The 17,032-nt window shown below is 27.6% G+C and overlaps 1 protein-coding gene across 1 annotated transcript in view; it reads left to right on the forward strand.

Annotated features, from left to right (window-relative positions):
* Window positions 1–11,553, forward strand: part of LOC118070049 (cell surface A33 antigen-like) — a 55,825-nt gene extending 44,272 nt beyond the window's left edge. Inside the window, exons 4-8 of the mRNA XM_035088467.1 lie at window positions 435–570; window positions 3,258–3,391; window positions 4,553–4,665; window positions 4,743–4,816; window positions 9,841–11,553. Coding sequence (XP_034944358.1) covers window positions 435–570; window positions 3,258–3,391; window positions 4,553–4,665; window positions 4,743–4,816; window positions 9,841–9,926 — 543 coding nt within the window. The 3' untranslated portion in view covers window positions 9,927–11,553. The remainder of the gene's footprint in view (window positions 1–434; window positions 571–3,257; window positions 3,392–4,552; window positions 4,666–4,742; window positions 4,817–9,840) is intronic.
* The last annotated feature ends 5,479 nt before the right edge of the window (window positions 11,554–17,032 follow it).

The raw sequence follows: 17,032 nt of genomic DNA on the forward strand, positions 1-17,032 counted from the left end.
AAATCTTGCAGATCTGGTGCGCGTGCTTATACTTCATAATTCCTAAGCTTTCCGCTTCATTTTCTCTTTATTTTTGTATCATAATCTAGGAACGTTCTATGCCAGAGGCCTATCTGCATAAAGTATTTTGCAGTTTATTTTCTAGGAAGATATATCAATATACGGACGCTTATAATAGACTTATGCATTTAAAACAGCAATTAAAATAATTATTGTATATATCCACAGTCTTTGCACGAAGATTTCTTTTATATTCTATTTATTTTAAAGCAAAAACTATTTTCTATTGTTAATATTTTTTCATTTCTAACATACAATGCTCTTTCTAAGTACAAATTCTCGTCACGAGCATTTTACTTTTATGATTTTCCTCTTATTTTTGCTCTTAAAAAAAATAAAATCAATTGTCTGGACAATTATTTTTATCTTTACAGCCTCATAAGCCTGATAGTCAGAAGGTGATACTACAGCAAGTAACTTTGGATGCTACAGGAGTATATAAATGCGAAGTTAGCGCTGAAGCTCCGCAATTTGCTACAGCTCATGGGCAAGCCTACATGGAAGTTATTGGTAAATAAAAGAAAACTTTGAAACGAGTAAAAATCAAATGATCTAGAGAGATGTAGGAAATGAAATTTGGTAAAAAAAACAAATATTTTATCACCAAGTAATTATCTTGGACGACAGTAGCTATTGATCGTGAGCAATTTGTTCAACCTTATCGCCAACTTGTCTTCTCTTTCATGTATTTTTATTGCTACTAAGTATCGAAGTTTGGTGACTCAGCAAATCGTTTACCTTCATCGTGACCACACGAGATCGGTGACGTGTTTACGAGTTTACCTCGCTGATGTTAAATTTTAAAAAAAAAAAAAAACAACAAATTGAGAAGAATTATACTTTTATGATATCATTTACTAACTTGTCCATGACACCTTTAAATATTACGTAAAGCAATAAAAATGCTGGAATTCAATCAATATTGAATAAATACTTAAAAACGAAAGTGCCACCATTGAGGTGATATTTCTATTAAATTTTTTGAAAAAAGAACTTTAAGAGAAGAGTTGCAAATTTTTATTTTTTTTTTTATATCATAAGTGCAATTCTTGTGAGAAGTTTCTTTTCTTTTGTGGCAATTTTTTTACTACCTCGTAAAAGAACAGTCGAGGCATTTTTTTCCTTATCTAGAGATATATTCGTTTTATACCACATTATTATGTAAAATAATAACCAAATATAATTTATTAGGTTATTATTCTTTTAGTAATAAATTAATTCATCAAAATATCAGTACACTGTAATTAGAATTCAAGCTTTTTGTAGGGATCTATAGATCTAAACTTGTAGATACTGTCGTTTGGCTACTGAGAAAAAAAATTTATTTCAAAAATGAGTTAATCAAAGTAATGAACATTATGGAAATTTACTGTTTTAATAGTAATACAATGTAATCTTCTTAAAATAGATTCAATTGACAAAAAATTTACAGTTATTACAGAAAGTTCATGTCGCTCTAAAAAAAAAAGTTTCGATACTATCAGAAAACAGTATTATTCTGTAAGTACTAGCTGTTGTAAAAGCAAAATGCTTCATTAATGTTTTTTTTAAATCAATATCATCAATAAGTGAACATAAAAATAAAATAATTAATTAGACAATCAAATATTTCAAAAATTCAGACTAAGAATTTTTATTCATGACTCTAAACATGAGAAAGTTTCAAATTCATTAGAGTGTAATTGAAAGTAAACTTTTTTTTAATGTAAAAACTTTATCCTATTAATCATAAGTATAAATTGCATTCACATATTCAGGAAATATATTTAGAATATCATTGGTGTATAGAAGAGACTGTGAGAGTTCATGTGCAATTAGTATTTAGTTACGTGAAATCATATCTGAACCAACGGTGTATATTATTTCTATCGAGATCCAAACTCTCAGCTCTGAACTAATTTAGATGCATTCAATTTAAATGAATATGATCAGATCAAGTTAAATCTAATCAAGTTTGAAAAATTCTATAATCGAAATCTAGATGAATTAAAACAGATTTAGATTAAATCCAACTATTTCATGGTATACTTATTTGAAAATTAAAATATTGAAAATTACAATAATTTGGTACTTCAATAAAAAATAAAACTTTGAATCAATCTGATGATTATCTTTGATATATTATTGATTAAACTTTCATTTACATGGCTATGATCGTGATAAAAAATTCAAATTCATTACAACAACTTTTTTACCCTTATTATTGAAGAAAAATAAGCAGGTAAATAAATAGTAATAAAAATGGGATTAATTCTAGCTGTTATATTACCCTACCAATCACATTTATTGTACTTGACCCTAATTGTTATGATTAAAAAATGAGGCTTAACTGTATAATTAAAAATTCCCATGACATGAGGCAATTTTTTCTTCTAATCACAAAGATTGCTAAGTGAGTTAGTCGCAATAAGTGGCACATCATAAATAACTTTCTATTTATTTTTACAAAACAATCATTTCAAACCAATTATAAGTATCTTTTTTTTATTATTTTTCCATCTAATTGATAAATTATTGTTTCAGAATATTTTTCTACAAACATGATTTCACGAAAAAATTAATAAACTTCTATGAGGAAATTTGGCAATGTTTCAGTTTATTTCGATTACAATGAAGTTTTAATGAAAATTTTACTTACTTAACTTCGAATCAAAGTTTGATCGATTCAATAACAGAAACTTTATCTTTGATTTGTTATCTTTTAATTACTTATTCCATAATGAAATATTTTTTCCCTCATAAACGTGAATAGATTAAGTTACTATCATTATGCAAACCAATTGATTTTTTTTAAAGATTGAAATTCTATCAGATAAGATATTGATTTATGAAATAAAAGTAGCATTATTAAAATAATTACTTACTCATTCCATGATTTATATATAACAAACTTAGTTTAGAAATATTAATACAACCTTCGAATCTTTACTAAGTTTATGTGGTCAAAATTATACAAAAAAATAATTATATCTCACAGGCTTCTAGTGTGCGATAATTGTAGAACAAAAAAAATGCCCTCAGGTGGTTATTTAATTGAGATTCCGGTTTCAATAGTGCATCGCGTGAGTCAAACTCAAAGCAATTAATGTGAAGAAGTAATGAAAAAATTGTAGCATACTCTCGTTAAATTATACCAGATATATTGTGCGAAAAAATACTAAAAAAGAAAATATTTTTTTATGCTCATTGACATACAGCTCCTCCAACTGAGGGCCCGACTATCACAGGCGTGGAAAATATATATGCTACTGGTGATATTCTGGCTCTTAATTGCACAAGTGGAAAATCTTATCCAGCAGCACAAATCACGTGGTTTATTAACGATATCAAGGTTGGTATTTCATCCATTTATTAATTTAAAATACATTGAATTTTTTTTATTGATTCTCAACTCTATGAGTGAAAAAATTAGCTATTGACAATTAAACTACTTTTATTGCAAAAAACTATGGGATAAAAAGTTTGTCGATTGGACAAGTCTACAAAATTTAGGTCACAGAAAGTTTTCCATGTTAATAGAAAAATTTAATGTTAAAAAAAAATTGTCGTTCGATATCTAATAGAGAATTACTTGGAAGTTTATTGACTAACGAAAATGGACATAAAAAATGTTTACTAAAGAGAAAAAATTGATTAGGAAATAGTTGATTGAAAAGATTATTATCTCATTTAGGGAACTTCTTGAATGCAATTATTATTTTATGTAAAAAATAGTTACTACACAAACGTATATATGAAAAAGAAAGTAGAATTATGGATCACTTTTTGTTTTTATTCAATTACATTTTACTCTGTTGAAGTCTCACCAATTGTCACTTTTTGAAGTTTGTGTTTATTTCGAAAAAGTTACTTTTTAATATTTTTCTGGGAAAAACGAATGAACCATATTAAAGATTGGACCATAATCCTACATTCTTCTCTATATGGATAATAATTTAAATGTCATCTTTATTAAACTAAACTTTCAACTAAATCACCCAACAAATATCAAATTATGAAACAATAAATTACTTGCAAACTTTCTCGTCAATTAAAAAATAATTAAAACTATCAATTTTACTATCATGAAATTACAAAAATATATTAATACAATTTTCAAAAATTTTGAAATTTAAATTTGCACTATGAAAAATATAGAATGATTTTTTTCTAATTGATGACCTAAAAATTATTTTTTATAATTATACATTTCAATCTAGAAATATAAATCGGCAGGTTTATAATAGTCAAATAAATAAAAAAAAATACTTATTCAGCAGAAGTAATTAAAAGACTTAAAGTAAGCACTCTCTATAACTATCATCAAAGATAAGTTAAATTAAAATTACTGAGCAAACGTTCCAATTAACGCGCAGCAGTTATTTCAATTTTGTTCTATACAATTGCAATGCTTTGATCATAATTACTCACAAAAAAAAATAAAAGTAAAGCTGTAAATGATGGGCAAAGTTTTTGAGAAAAGCTTCTAATTACAACAAAAATATTCTTACAGGTGAAAGCAGACTCTGAAATGATCATCCGCCATCGTGATCTCTTATCAACTGTATCAAGTTTGCGACTTGAAGTGGGTCCACATCATTTAACTGTTGGAAGGATTAACGTGAGGTTAATAACAAGTTTCTAAATTCTCTTTACACTTTATCTTAATCGTTCTAAAATAAAATTTTTGTTAATTTTTAAAGATGTGTATCAATAGTTAGAACGAGTGAACGAGCTACTGAACGTTTTGAGGACTTAAGAGAAACCAATATTTTAGGTAAGTCATTTGATATATGTACCTATGTGTCAGTAATCAATTTACGAATATTTACTTCAATCAGCAACAATCAAATGGCAAGAAGTTGATAACGATGTAAATTTATTGGATATTGATGTTTTTCATTATTCGCTTCGATTCTCTAATTATCGAACTAACTGAGAGTGCAGGTCAAATTTAGTTCCAACCACCAATCGTCGATGGTAAATTCAATTTACTCGACGTCTATAACTCGCTATTTCGTTATGAGGATTAGTAACGGGAGTATTGGTATAACACTTATTTATCCCCACAAGCAAATCTATGTAACTTATTATCCAAGTTTTAATAAACATCAGAAAATAGTGGAAAGTATAATACAGTAAATCTAATATAATCTTTTGTTTTCTCTGATAACAGTTGAGCTTTTTCAGAGGAAGTAATTCAACAAAGAGTTGCATTTTCGTTTTGGTGAAAAATTCATTGATTCTAACTATGTGTCTACATCAGACTTACGTGTGGTGTAATTTTATGCAAATATCTAGATGATATGAACGTTACATCAACTCTAACAGACAGCATGACTAGCATATTGCTGAGCAACACATTTAGATGGAGTTGAATGAAATTATTGAACTATTTTTACGATCAATTAAAACGATTTAAAATGAGATAGATTAGATAGTGAAAAATAACACAAGGATATTAGCAGATTCTGTTTGATGGTAACTCATGGATACGAAAAAAAAATCACTATTCTATATTTCTAGCCTAAAAGCACGGTTAACAAGTTCTGATCCAACATTGAAACATGATAGACTTGATCTGATAGTGTGGAGCTAGTGATGGCTATTCATGTTTTCCTATTAAAAAGTAGGTTCTCCACAATGTTCTATATATCCTAAGTGTTTATATTCCATGTTTGAGTCTGGGCTAAATATTAAAACTGATTTTAAGGGTTATTCACTAGTTGAATGATGGCCAAACCTTGTATAAGAATTCAGAAGGTCAGTCTTGTTCCCTTACAGCATATACACTGTATATGTACAATTTATCAGTTTCATCTTGATATGTATATATGTATCAATCATTCTGTCCGTTGTTCTTTTCAATTAATTCAGTAAATATTAACTTTTATTTAAGCATAAAATTATTTAGTCAATTTAGTAGTAAGTGTTAGTGAATATTCACTAATTCAATCAGAAAAATATTAGTAGGAAACAAAACTGACTCAATTCTAATTCATCAATGGATGACAGTTCATTATATTAACTCAATGTTGGATCAAAAATACATTTGTCTCGCTTCCCACATAGAGATAATACTCATATATAAGTATGTGTTTAAATGGATTCTAGGGTATCGAGGTCAAATATAGATATAAAAGAAAATTATACAGTAATTATCCACTTTGAAAAAGAATTTTTTGTTTTACATTAACAGGATAAATTTATTAAAATAATTTGCTAAAAAGATTTATTTATATTTTCAATTAACCTTTTATAAAATTCCCAATATTCATTTTGCAGTCACCTTGTTCATTTAATCATCACAATATCAGACATCTTGAAAATTCTGGCATACATTAAAATATCCAGAGTTCAAATAACCCAGACAAAATACCCTTTAATGAAAATGTGTCACGACAAGCTGCCTTGTAACGGATTAACCGCGTATGAAAATACCCCAAGACAAAGTATGTCTTTTAATTTATTAATCCACAGTTCCTACTACGAATATTTATTAACTTTTTCGCTCAAGTTTTAAATTAACTGAAAGTTCAAAATTCACATTTAGATCAATAATAATGTAAAACCATCGAGTTACATAGTAGAATAATCTATCATTCCTTACATTAGAAATTCGACATACATTTCTCCAATGAAAATTAATTGCACACAAAATTACCAATCGACTCAGTGTTGTTTAAAAATTAATCGATTAATAAATATATGATGTAGTTGATATATAATTTGGATTTTCTTAGATTGAATCCTTAATGCAAGATTTTTGATCACAGTTTTCATTAAATATCATAGAAATAAAATAACAACGTGAGAAAAAAAACAGGAAATAAGAAAGAAAATACAAAGCAAAAAACATTACGATAAGAAATAGTAGTGAAAGGCAAGTACGTGCGAATGACGATGGTGTGGAAAGCTCGCGGCAAATCGGAGACGGATTCAGGTGGTCACAGGGGAAAAAAAGAAAAACGAACAAGAAAAATAAAGAAACCGGAAAAGCTGTGGAGCGACTCAAAGAAATTGCTCTTAACCATCTTCGATTTTCTCGTTAGACGAATCATTCCATATATATATATATATATTTCTCCACATGTATATATCTCTTGAAGACATCTATAGACAAAAATATATACGCTAGTTACATCTTTCGCATTTTCCATTATGTCCTTTTTCTTCTTTTTATATTTATTTTCCTCTAAAGCCAACAATCGTGCTGGTTTCGATCAAATTGTTAAATAATCGTTTCTACGCCGTTCAAGATCCCACTCATGATTGACAGGGGTTATATCTAGTTAAAACGGCCAATTGCGATGGAAACAAAGGATGCTTAACATCACGTTCATACAGGGAGCGCTAAGTCACGATTTTTTTTGTTAATAGTATTTTTGTGCTACCACATGGGAGTAGAAAGTCGTCACGCACTTTAGATTATTACCATAATTTAGATTAAATAACGTTTATTCATATCTGAAGTGTAAAATCTACTAGAGTGATATGTACTTGCAAATAGCCTTTGATAGTTGGTCATCCTTAATTATTAAATTGGCAACAAATTGTTTTATAAAACTTATTTCTTTTAAATTATACACAGAGAGAATTTTTTCACTAAATTTAAGAGCAAAAAGTGACAAGCCCACGTCTCAAAATTTGAATGTAAAAATATTTCTTCTATTCGATAGTAAATTTTGAGTTCTTATAAGTAAACTTGAGACTTAAAAGGTGCCTTAGTAAAATAATTAATACAACAACCCAAAATCCACTGTTGAACAGAAATATTTCTACTTCTAAAATGAATAGAATGATGTCTAATTGAAAATAGTCTGTATTACACTCAATAGTTAATAAATAATAACTATTGCATTTGATAAATTTAGTAGATATGATTCGAATGAATGTCAATCAAATTAAATATACCATTTTAATATTCATCTTAGAAATTATATAGATGAAACATTCATGGAAGTGTTGAGACTTGTTGGATCTCATTATTGATATTAGCTATAAATAGTCTCAGAAACTTACTTAGAGAGTAGAGAGATTCCTTCTAAGACTTAACAAAATTAATCAATCAAATTCTAATTTATATAAAAGTTTCACTATCTTTTTATTGCAAATAACACATTTAAAAAATAATTGTAATAAATATAATTATGAGTTATAAAATAGAATTTTGAAAATTTTCAAAAGAATAAATAATTCACTGTTCAATTCGGTTCAATGAGCAATTTATTATTAAAAAAAAATCAAGTTGCTTCTATCTTACTTGTTAGTTAATGTTTATAAAAATAAAGATTATATTGGATCAATTTTATCCAATAATATATTACTCAATGGTATTCATCAGATTATTATTAAATAGTGGATTAAAAATGTGAACAATAGATAAAAGCTCATCGAATAATATTCGTTAAAAGTTTCTTATAATAAAGTATTTTTAAATATTACGAAACAATGCTATTGAATTGTTATAATCCTATTATCAAATGGAAAAAAATAGATGAATAATAACAGTAGAAAAATTTTTTTTCATCATATATAAAGCGAGATATCATTGATAAATAACAATAATATAAAGCTTTGATGACATAAAAAACACAGACGTTTTATTTCAGTTAAATAATTGTTTGACTTTGAATATTCGCACTTTTATTCAAACATGTTTGTCATTGTTTTTTTTTTTGTTAAAAAGACTATGAATAATATAGAAAGTAATTATCGAATGTTATTGTAAGAGAACGTGTGCTTGTAAGAAAAATAGAGAGAAAAAAAGAAAGTGTAACATCAAAGTTCTATGTGGTTTGTGTGAATTTTCCTCGAAAAGAGAAATTAAAATGAATTATTCAAATAGGTTTCAACTGGTATCTATTATTTAAACATTAAAAAGTATTTTATTATAATAATGAGACATAGTCGATTTAATAAGTTACATTTTCGAACATTAACGAACTTTAGCTTAAATATTTTATTACAACTTTAGAGTTACAGTGTCAAAATAGTGACAATTTGCTTTTTTTTCTTTTCTGAATTCATCATTATAAATTTATAAATAAGGACCATTTGTGTCTAGAATTATAATGTATAAATATAAAAAAATAAACTATGATGTAGGAAAAAAATCAATGATGAATATGATAAAAATGATATGAACTTCCGTAACTGTCAGATTTTTAGTACAGAAAATATTAATGCATTCATATATGATCACTTGTAATTTAAAATATGTGCTATCATACGGCAGTAGTGTCGTACATTTACATATCCCAGGAATCAAAAGGATTTATTGGGAGTTCATTCTAAAAAAAAGTCAAACCATCGCTGTTTTTATTTCTTTGTCCTATACAAAATGTGTGATATAGAACAAAAACTTTATTCCCATAATAAAAAAAGTCATAATTATTAACTTGAAGCTTCAAAAAATATTATAAAGTACTGAAGACTAAATCAATCTTTAAAACAAGTCTAAAACAAACTCATTACATCAAAACCGTTCTCATAGTTTTCTTAATCAATAAACAAACGTCAAAACTTACCACTTCTTATTAATAATCGATTTTTACATAATCACGCATACATTGTAGCTCGTCATTCACTCTCTTCATCAATGCATGGTGGTATAATTTTTGACATCGATATCAGTTCTCTTTACGACTGTTTCTCATTAGTGACAGCACAGTCTTTATTAATCTGTACTTGTTAAATATTTATAACTCATTGAAAAAAAACTACTTTTCTCTAATATGTTTTGTTCTATCCATAACTTGTGAAAAATAAATGACTGAATAAAATTTAATTTCATTGCAGTTCAAGGACGTACAAGTTTCATCGGACCCTGTCTTCCACTCCTGATAGCAATGATGATACTACATCAAACACTTGTGATGAATTGAATCCTGATGAATAAAACAAAGGGTTCCATTCTGTGTTCCAGGAGCCTTAACAAAGACAACGAAGGCTGTGAAGATAGAGAAAGCATGTGTAAAAAATTGAAGGAGTGATTACGACATATATATGGGAGAATGTTTCGTGACCAAAGACAATCATGTTCCAATAATGAAAAATTGTGAAAAATTACTGAGGGAGTCATTAAGAAATTAATTATAATCGTTATTGTACAGATGAGAATGTATGATGCGTTTGAGTTATTAAAGATCAGCGATTTTCCTCTAAGTTTCCACTTATATATCTTTCACGTTGTTCTTTTAACGATACATATATATTTACACACACACGTCCGGTTTTATTACACTCGAGACGTAAATCGAGTAATAAATTGTTATGAGCACAATACTACTATTATTTCAACAGCTTAATGAATATTTACAAAGATAGGAGATACAGTGGAGTTCAACATTGGAGGATCTTTTCAAGAAAATGGAAATTTTTCATCATTATTACTTTTATTTCTGCTCCATAATCGTATTTTAATGAACCAGGATACCAACTACAAGTAATTGTCCAATTTTGTTCTTATTATTTTCAACAATACAAGACTTTAATAACAAAAAATGTAATTACCTTCGAATTTCTTTGGTTATTTTACCAAAATTATTATTTTTTCTGTTTAAAAAACGACTGCTGATAAGATCACAAATAAAATTTGTATCCCTCAGTTACATGTCAGATGCTCTACTGTTTGGGCTTTCCCATGCTTCTCTTTTTTTTCATTTACACATTTTACTATGTGATAATTTTACAAAAGAGATCAATACTTTGTAAAGTCAATAATGAAACTAAATTGAGAGGTAGAAATTAATGTTAGTTGTGTACATAAATTTTCTAAAAAATATTTTTCAAAATTTTATTCTTTTAAACTGAATCAGTAGAAACAACTGTGAATGAACGATTGAACTGGTGCTGACAATCAGTAAATAGTTAGTGATTTGAATCAGGGGTGATCACAGTGGTTTTTACTGATTTAATTTGAGAGAGTAGAAACATTTGTTCGGTCAAAATCCATTGGGAATGATTTTGTGTGTTTTTTTCAGAATTTATACACAATAAACAAATAGTAAAAATTGATAATTAAAATCTAAATCAACATTTTCTACAGTGGAGATTATCATCCCAAAGATGTTTCCTGGCTCATAAACAAATGGTAGGGGGCTGGAGGTAAAATAAAGAATGTTACACTTAATAAAAAATAGAGCTAATAATGATAATACGTATTATTTATGTGTATTCTAACTATTCCAACCAGAAATTGTTGAAATTATAAAAGCTTTCGAAAAAATTATATCTTCCCCAGGTAGAAATATATCTAGTATAAACTACTCTGAGAATTTTTTTTTTACATTTTACTAAGTGTCCCAGTAAAATTTACTAGGCTGCTCAGTAAAATGTAAAAAAATTTTTCTCAGTGACGCAACTAGGTAGGTTTTTTATAGTTTTATCAGTCAAGTATTGCAGAATTGAACAAGCTTGAGCTAGCAATTGCCATCAGATAAAAATTTTTGGATGTTTGAGTAATTAAAGATTCTACTAATTAAATGATCAATACATACTCTTTCATAATTGCATATTGCTTGCAATTGCAATTGCTATTCATTTTAAATAATTAAAATCCCTTTTATCTCTTTTTTAAGGATTAGATGAATTTGAAAAAAAGATATGATAGGAAATAACCATAAATGTAGTTTTTTGATTGTGTATTATTGATAAAAAAATTGAGTTTGTTATTAAAAAAGAATTCATTAGTCTGCTATTGTTAATATTTTCTGATCCATTAACAAAATTTATTTTTTCATAGGTAGAATTCTTTTTTTATTGCCTATTAGAAATTGCAATTGTTATAAATAATATACAATTGTTAAAAGACATTCGAAATTATTGACAACAATATTCTATTGATTTTTTCCTAATCTCATTACAATATCAATCATTCAATAGATAAAACCTATTTTTAATGGTTTATTATTTAGATTTTTTTATATAAAAGAAATATTTTTATCGAATTATCGAAATATTTGTTTGAAGTCTATTTTGGTCTTTCTTATCCCTTTATCTTTTGAATGAAATTAAAAAAAATGTATGTATAACAATTTTATACAATAAGTTCTATAATTTCTGCAAAGTTAAAGAAAACCTTTTATTAAAAAAATCTCATTATTGGTGAAAATAAGCGTAACCAAGCAATCTCGTGGCTAGCGCCAAGATAAAAGCTATGAAAACTAGCTTGGCGCGTTACCACGCAAACTTCTATCAGGGTTAAAATAATAACACCACCAGAAAGTAACATTAGTTCCCTGGATAGGAATTTTTGTTAGATAATTAGAGCCTTTATTACTTGAAAATTTATTACTTGAATGATTTTTAACTTAACATCGGGCCAGGTTTACTTTCTACTAAAGACACTCCGAAATATCTGCATCCTTTATTATATTATTATTTTTGTGACATTCCTTTTTTTATCCTTTCATTTTTCAAGTAAAAATTAGAAGAGACCAGGGTGAGATAGTTCTCTGGTACAAGATAAACCCTCTAAAATAAACTAAAAAACCCTAGCAGAAACATGTAACAGGTTCATCATTGAGACTGGCATGAAGTTATCATTCAGTAATGGTTTTGTCCTCAACCATGACTGGACGATAACTTCATTAATTGACAAGTCTCACATACTTTAATAGAGAAAGACAAAGGTAAACGACTTACTTTAAAAATTACATAAATTATGAAGAATTAAATCATTTTGATCATTTTTAAAAAACATGCAAACCTTTGTATCTTTTTAGGTAAATAATCTTCTGAAAGGTACATGAAAATCACCATTTTCTTGTAATCCATAATTTTTGAACTCCACTATACTCTGCTTTGTGATCTTCGGTAGATGTTCAATTGAAATAAGTCGAAAGAATGTAAATAAATTTTGGCATTATTTATAGGTGGAATTATAAAAATTGTTGAAGAAAAAAAATGTTAAATCTTATAATAAAATGTATAAAGAGTTATTTTTGTCTGAAAAAGTATTGGCAGAATCAAACAATAGAAAATAAAGTAGTGTAAAATGATTCTGACAAGAAAAAGAATGGATATATTTGACGCTGACGATCTGTGTCATCATATCATATGATATATAAGGAGCTTAAATTTATGCTAAAGTCATGAGGGAAGAACATCTACCAAGATAAAATTCGCAACTAACAAGAAAAAAATCACTGTGGTAGATAAGTTGAGATTTGAGATAAAATAAAACATAAATGCCTCGGTAAAGTATGCAGATTGGCAGATTAAAAAATGGCACAAGGAGAAATCCTCAATAAAAGATGAAACCACTCAGCGAGTGACGTCAATAAAGAGAATTAAATATCGTAAAAATTTTGACGCAGTAACAAAAAAATTACGTTTTCACTAGACTTATCTTATCAGCATCATATCACACGCTAAAACCGATAGAATATTTCAATAAAAGTTCTATGTATATACATCAATTAAAGACAAAAAAAAAGATAAAAATGAAAATATAGATACACCCATAAATGTAAAATTGGCGTTGAAACAATACGTCTGAAAAATAATTCATTATTTATATCATAATTGCATCCAAGTGGAATATTTCAGGATATATTTAATGCATTCACGTCCTCGCGCTGTTTTGTTGAAGCATTTGATGGTGAAATTTCGCTTTCGGCGGAATATTGTTAATCGTACAAAGCTATACATACTTGATATTAATAATTGTACTTTTAATCCCGCTTGTACATAAATGCATTTATGCGCCCCGAAAAAAAAATGATATATATAAGGATGGCTTATTGTCTAGACAAGATGACAGGAGAAAGCTCGTAGAATAATTATTGCGTGTTTCCAAGAGCAAAATTGTTTGTGCTCATCTCTAGACAACGTCTAGGCGTTCACTATAAATATGAAATATTATCTATTTATGTGTATGGCCTAATGTATATGTACATAATATATACTTTGCATATTTAGTGATAAATAAATATTTCATAAAAAAAGAAAACAACTACCCTTTTATATTTTATTCACTACTTACACTTATTGCAATAAAAAGCTCTTATCTGGACACTTCAGAGTTGATTAGCTATAGTCTCTTGAACGTCTAAAAAAATTTCCTTGGCACAAAAAAATATAATCAGTTCTCAAGAATACATTTCTAAAGTAACTTAATTCCGGAAGATAAAAACGTCGAAGTCTGAGTATAATCAGCCAATTTTTCTCTAACCAGAGATGCCTGATTCTACCCAAGCTTTCGCTTTATCATTTTTTGCTCAGATAATTCAGAAAAACCCATCAACCAAAGTGTAAATGTGGATTTTATTTCAAAGCTCTACATGATAACCTGATTTTGTAGATTTAATTGCATTTTTTGAATGGAAAGAAATCACTGCGACGAAAAAGAACAGTAAGTTCAGGAAATAAAATAAAAATCTTACTTTTTTTTTAGATAACTTAATTTTTTTCTGACCATGAAACTGGAAAAAGTGTTATTAGCATTCGAAAACAAGGCAAGATAAAGCAGCCAAGATGCATATCATTCCACTTCTCAAGCTTTCGTTTCTGTTTTCGAACAGCTTAAAAAGGGTTTAATAAATTTTACTTAAAACTCGATCAGTTTCGAGTAATCATTATAGAGAGAATAAAAACAGGTGAGCAAACAAGATCGACCAAACCATGCTCGATATTGGCGGTAAAAAATTTGTTCACTTTTATACCGACAAACGGACGTAAATACATAGATTGGTACGTATGTATGCATGCTTACAAACAAACAAATAGACACGAATAAATACAGCCAGACATAAATAGTGTGTGCATAGACATATGTATATCACAACTTATGCATATGGACACATTAAAATATATATAACCCCTAAAAAAAAGCAAATATCTGAAAGTTGTATCCATAATACGCTTATAGTGAAAATAAAAGTGATGGTCGTAAGTAGACTTACAGTTGTAAAGTTTCTATACATGTAATTGTGGTCACTAGGATGTTGATCTTCTTTTTTAGTAAATATACACATGTACCAATGCATCAACATACCTACACACATTGATGAATATTTTACCAAAAGTTTTATCTCAAAAACATCTCCATCTATCTACTTTAAACCTGTATTGATTTATCGATTGACTTTTACTTACTAATTACTGAAAATTATTAGCATATGCAACTCGATAATGTGCATTAAGATTCATGATCTTGATTGGATCTGATTAAGTTCTAATACTGAAGTTTGATTTCATGTACTTGAAAACCCCCTGGATCTCAATATTCCTAATTATTGTTTTCTATACAAACTCATTATTGATTGTATTCAATTAAGTCTGAATAATTTTTATAAAATGAAACGAGATTAGAGTGATACACACAATTGACCCTACTCAGATTTAATGGAATCTAAACATCTTCATCTGTTTCTTAAATTTCGTCTTATCTGATTAGATTCAACTTAATCAAGCTATTTTTAAGATTACATCAAATCTGATAAGTTCAAATAAATTTGATTAATTCCTTTAATCTGCTCAGATCTTAGAAAGTTCATGATTACTTGAAAAATATTTCCAATAAAAAGTCTATTCTTTCTCTACTCTACTTCATTTCTACTAGATTTATAAATTGTAAAGTAACTTCCAATCAAACCATTATTATTTTTATTTTTTCTCAAGTTCTATTTATGATTATGAAGAGATATTGTATAAAAAGAAATAAAAGTTTAAACACTACTTCTATCAAGATCTAATATTGTTTGATTTTATTGTTTCATGTAATCAATAAGAAAAAAAAAACATTCAAATATTGAATATCATTTTTTATTTCCTGTTATTTTTTTAAGATATAAAATTTTTTTAGTGGAAACATTTTAATACAACCAACCACGTTTCTTATCATACATCAATATGGTGACTATGAATAAAATACTTGAATATTACGACAAATATCAAATGTAAAATTCCCACATTTTTACGTCTACATATAGAGTATTAAGAGATCATAAAAAAAGGTCTGAACAGAAATGACCAATTTCCCTTGCATATTGAAAATTCACTTAAACAATCATCAGTATTAATGATTAGCAAATCATGATGAGCAGTGTCTACAGTCGAGGAAATGTCAACTTGCTGCTAAATTATATATTTACATTGGAACAGCGTCAAATTATCATATAGAGGTAAAATGGATTTTCATCATGTACAAAACCGTAAATAATCAACAAACAATCAATAATTAAATCATCAATCCAATTTCTAGTCAAATTATTATAACTCAATAATTTATATTTCACTAGTTAAATACATCATTACTCTAAAAAAACAAATAGCTTGTTTCATTTATATTTAATTTGTGTTATTTGACTGGAGTTTATTATAGCAAATAATAGCAAGTTATTACCTAATTAGATAGTTTTTAAATGAAATCATTTCACGCTGAGATTATTTGATAAACAGCTCTGTATATTATTACATTAACTCATTACGTACGTGTTCAGAGCTTGCTATACGTTTAAGCTTAAGGCGAGACTGCGATAAATTATAATACGACGTCTCATACTAAGTAAAAAAAAAAAAATTAAAAAGAACTAAGCTGAGTAGAAGAAAAAAAAAGTAAATATGTTTTTTAATATCATGTTCTTATTGAAATGACGAATGTGTTATGGTACGTATTCAAATAGAAATATTATATCGTCGGTCTTTCAGAAGACGCTGCTTAAAGAGAATAACTACTTTCTCAGTCAACATCGATCGACTTGAACTTGCCTAGCTTATCGTTGCGTTATTAAAATTATGCTAATATCACCCATAAATCCGAATAAATCAAAAGCGATATAATCATCCATCATCGTTATAGCATTATTCGTCTAAAGAGCTAATCACGAAATTATGATTAGTTTACGAAAATTAACTTGACAGCTCGGTTAATTGATTTCCATGACTGACGACTTTTCAAATGTTGCTTTGCATTATCAGCAGAAATTCTGAGAAATTTGGATATTATTCTTGAATATAATTTTGCTTTTAATTAGAAGGTGTATTT

Source organism: Chelonus insularis, unplaced genomic scaffold (genome assembly GCF_013357705.1).
Source record: "Chelonus insularis isolate UGA/USDA-ARS -01 unplaced genomic scaffold, ASM1335770v1 contig_129_pilon, whole genome shotgun sequence".
NCBI lineage: Eukaryota > Metazoa > Arthropoda > Insecta > Hymenoptera > Braconidae > Chelonus > Chelonus insularis.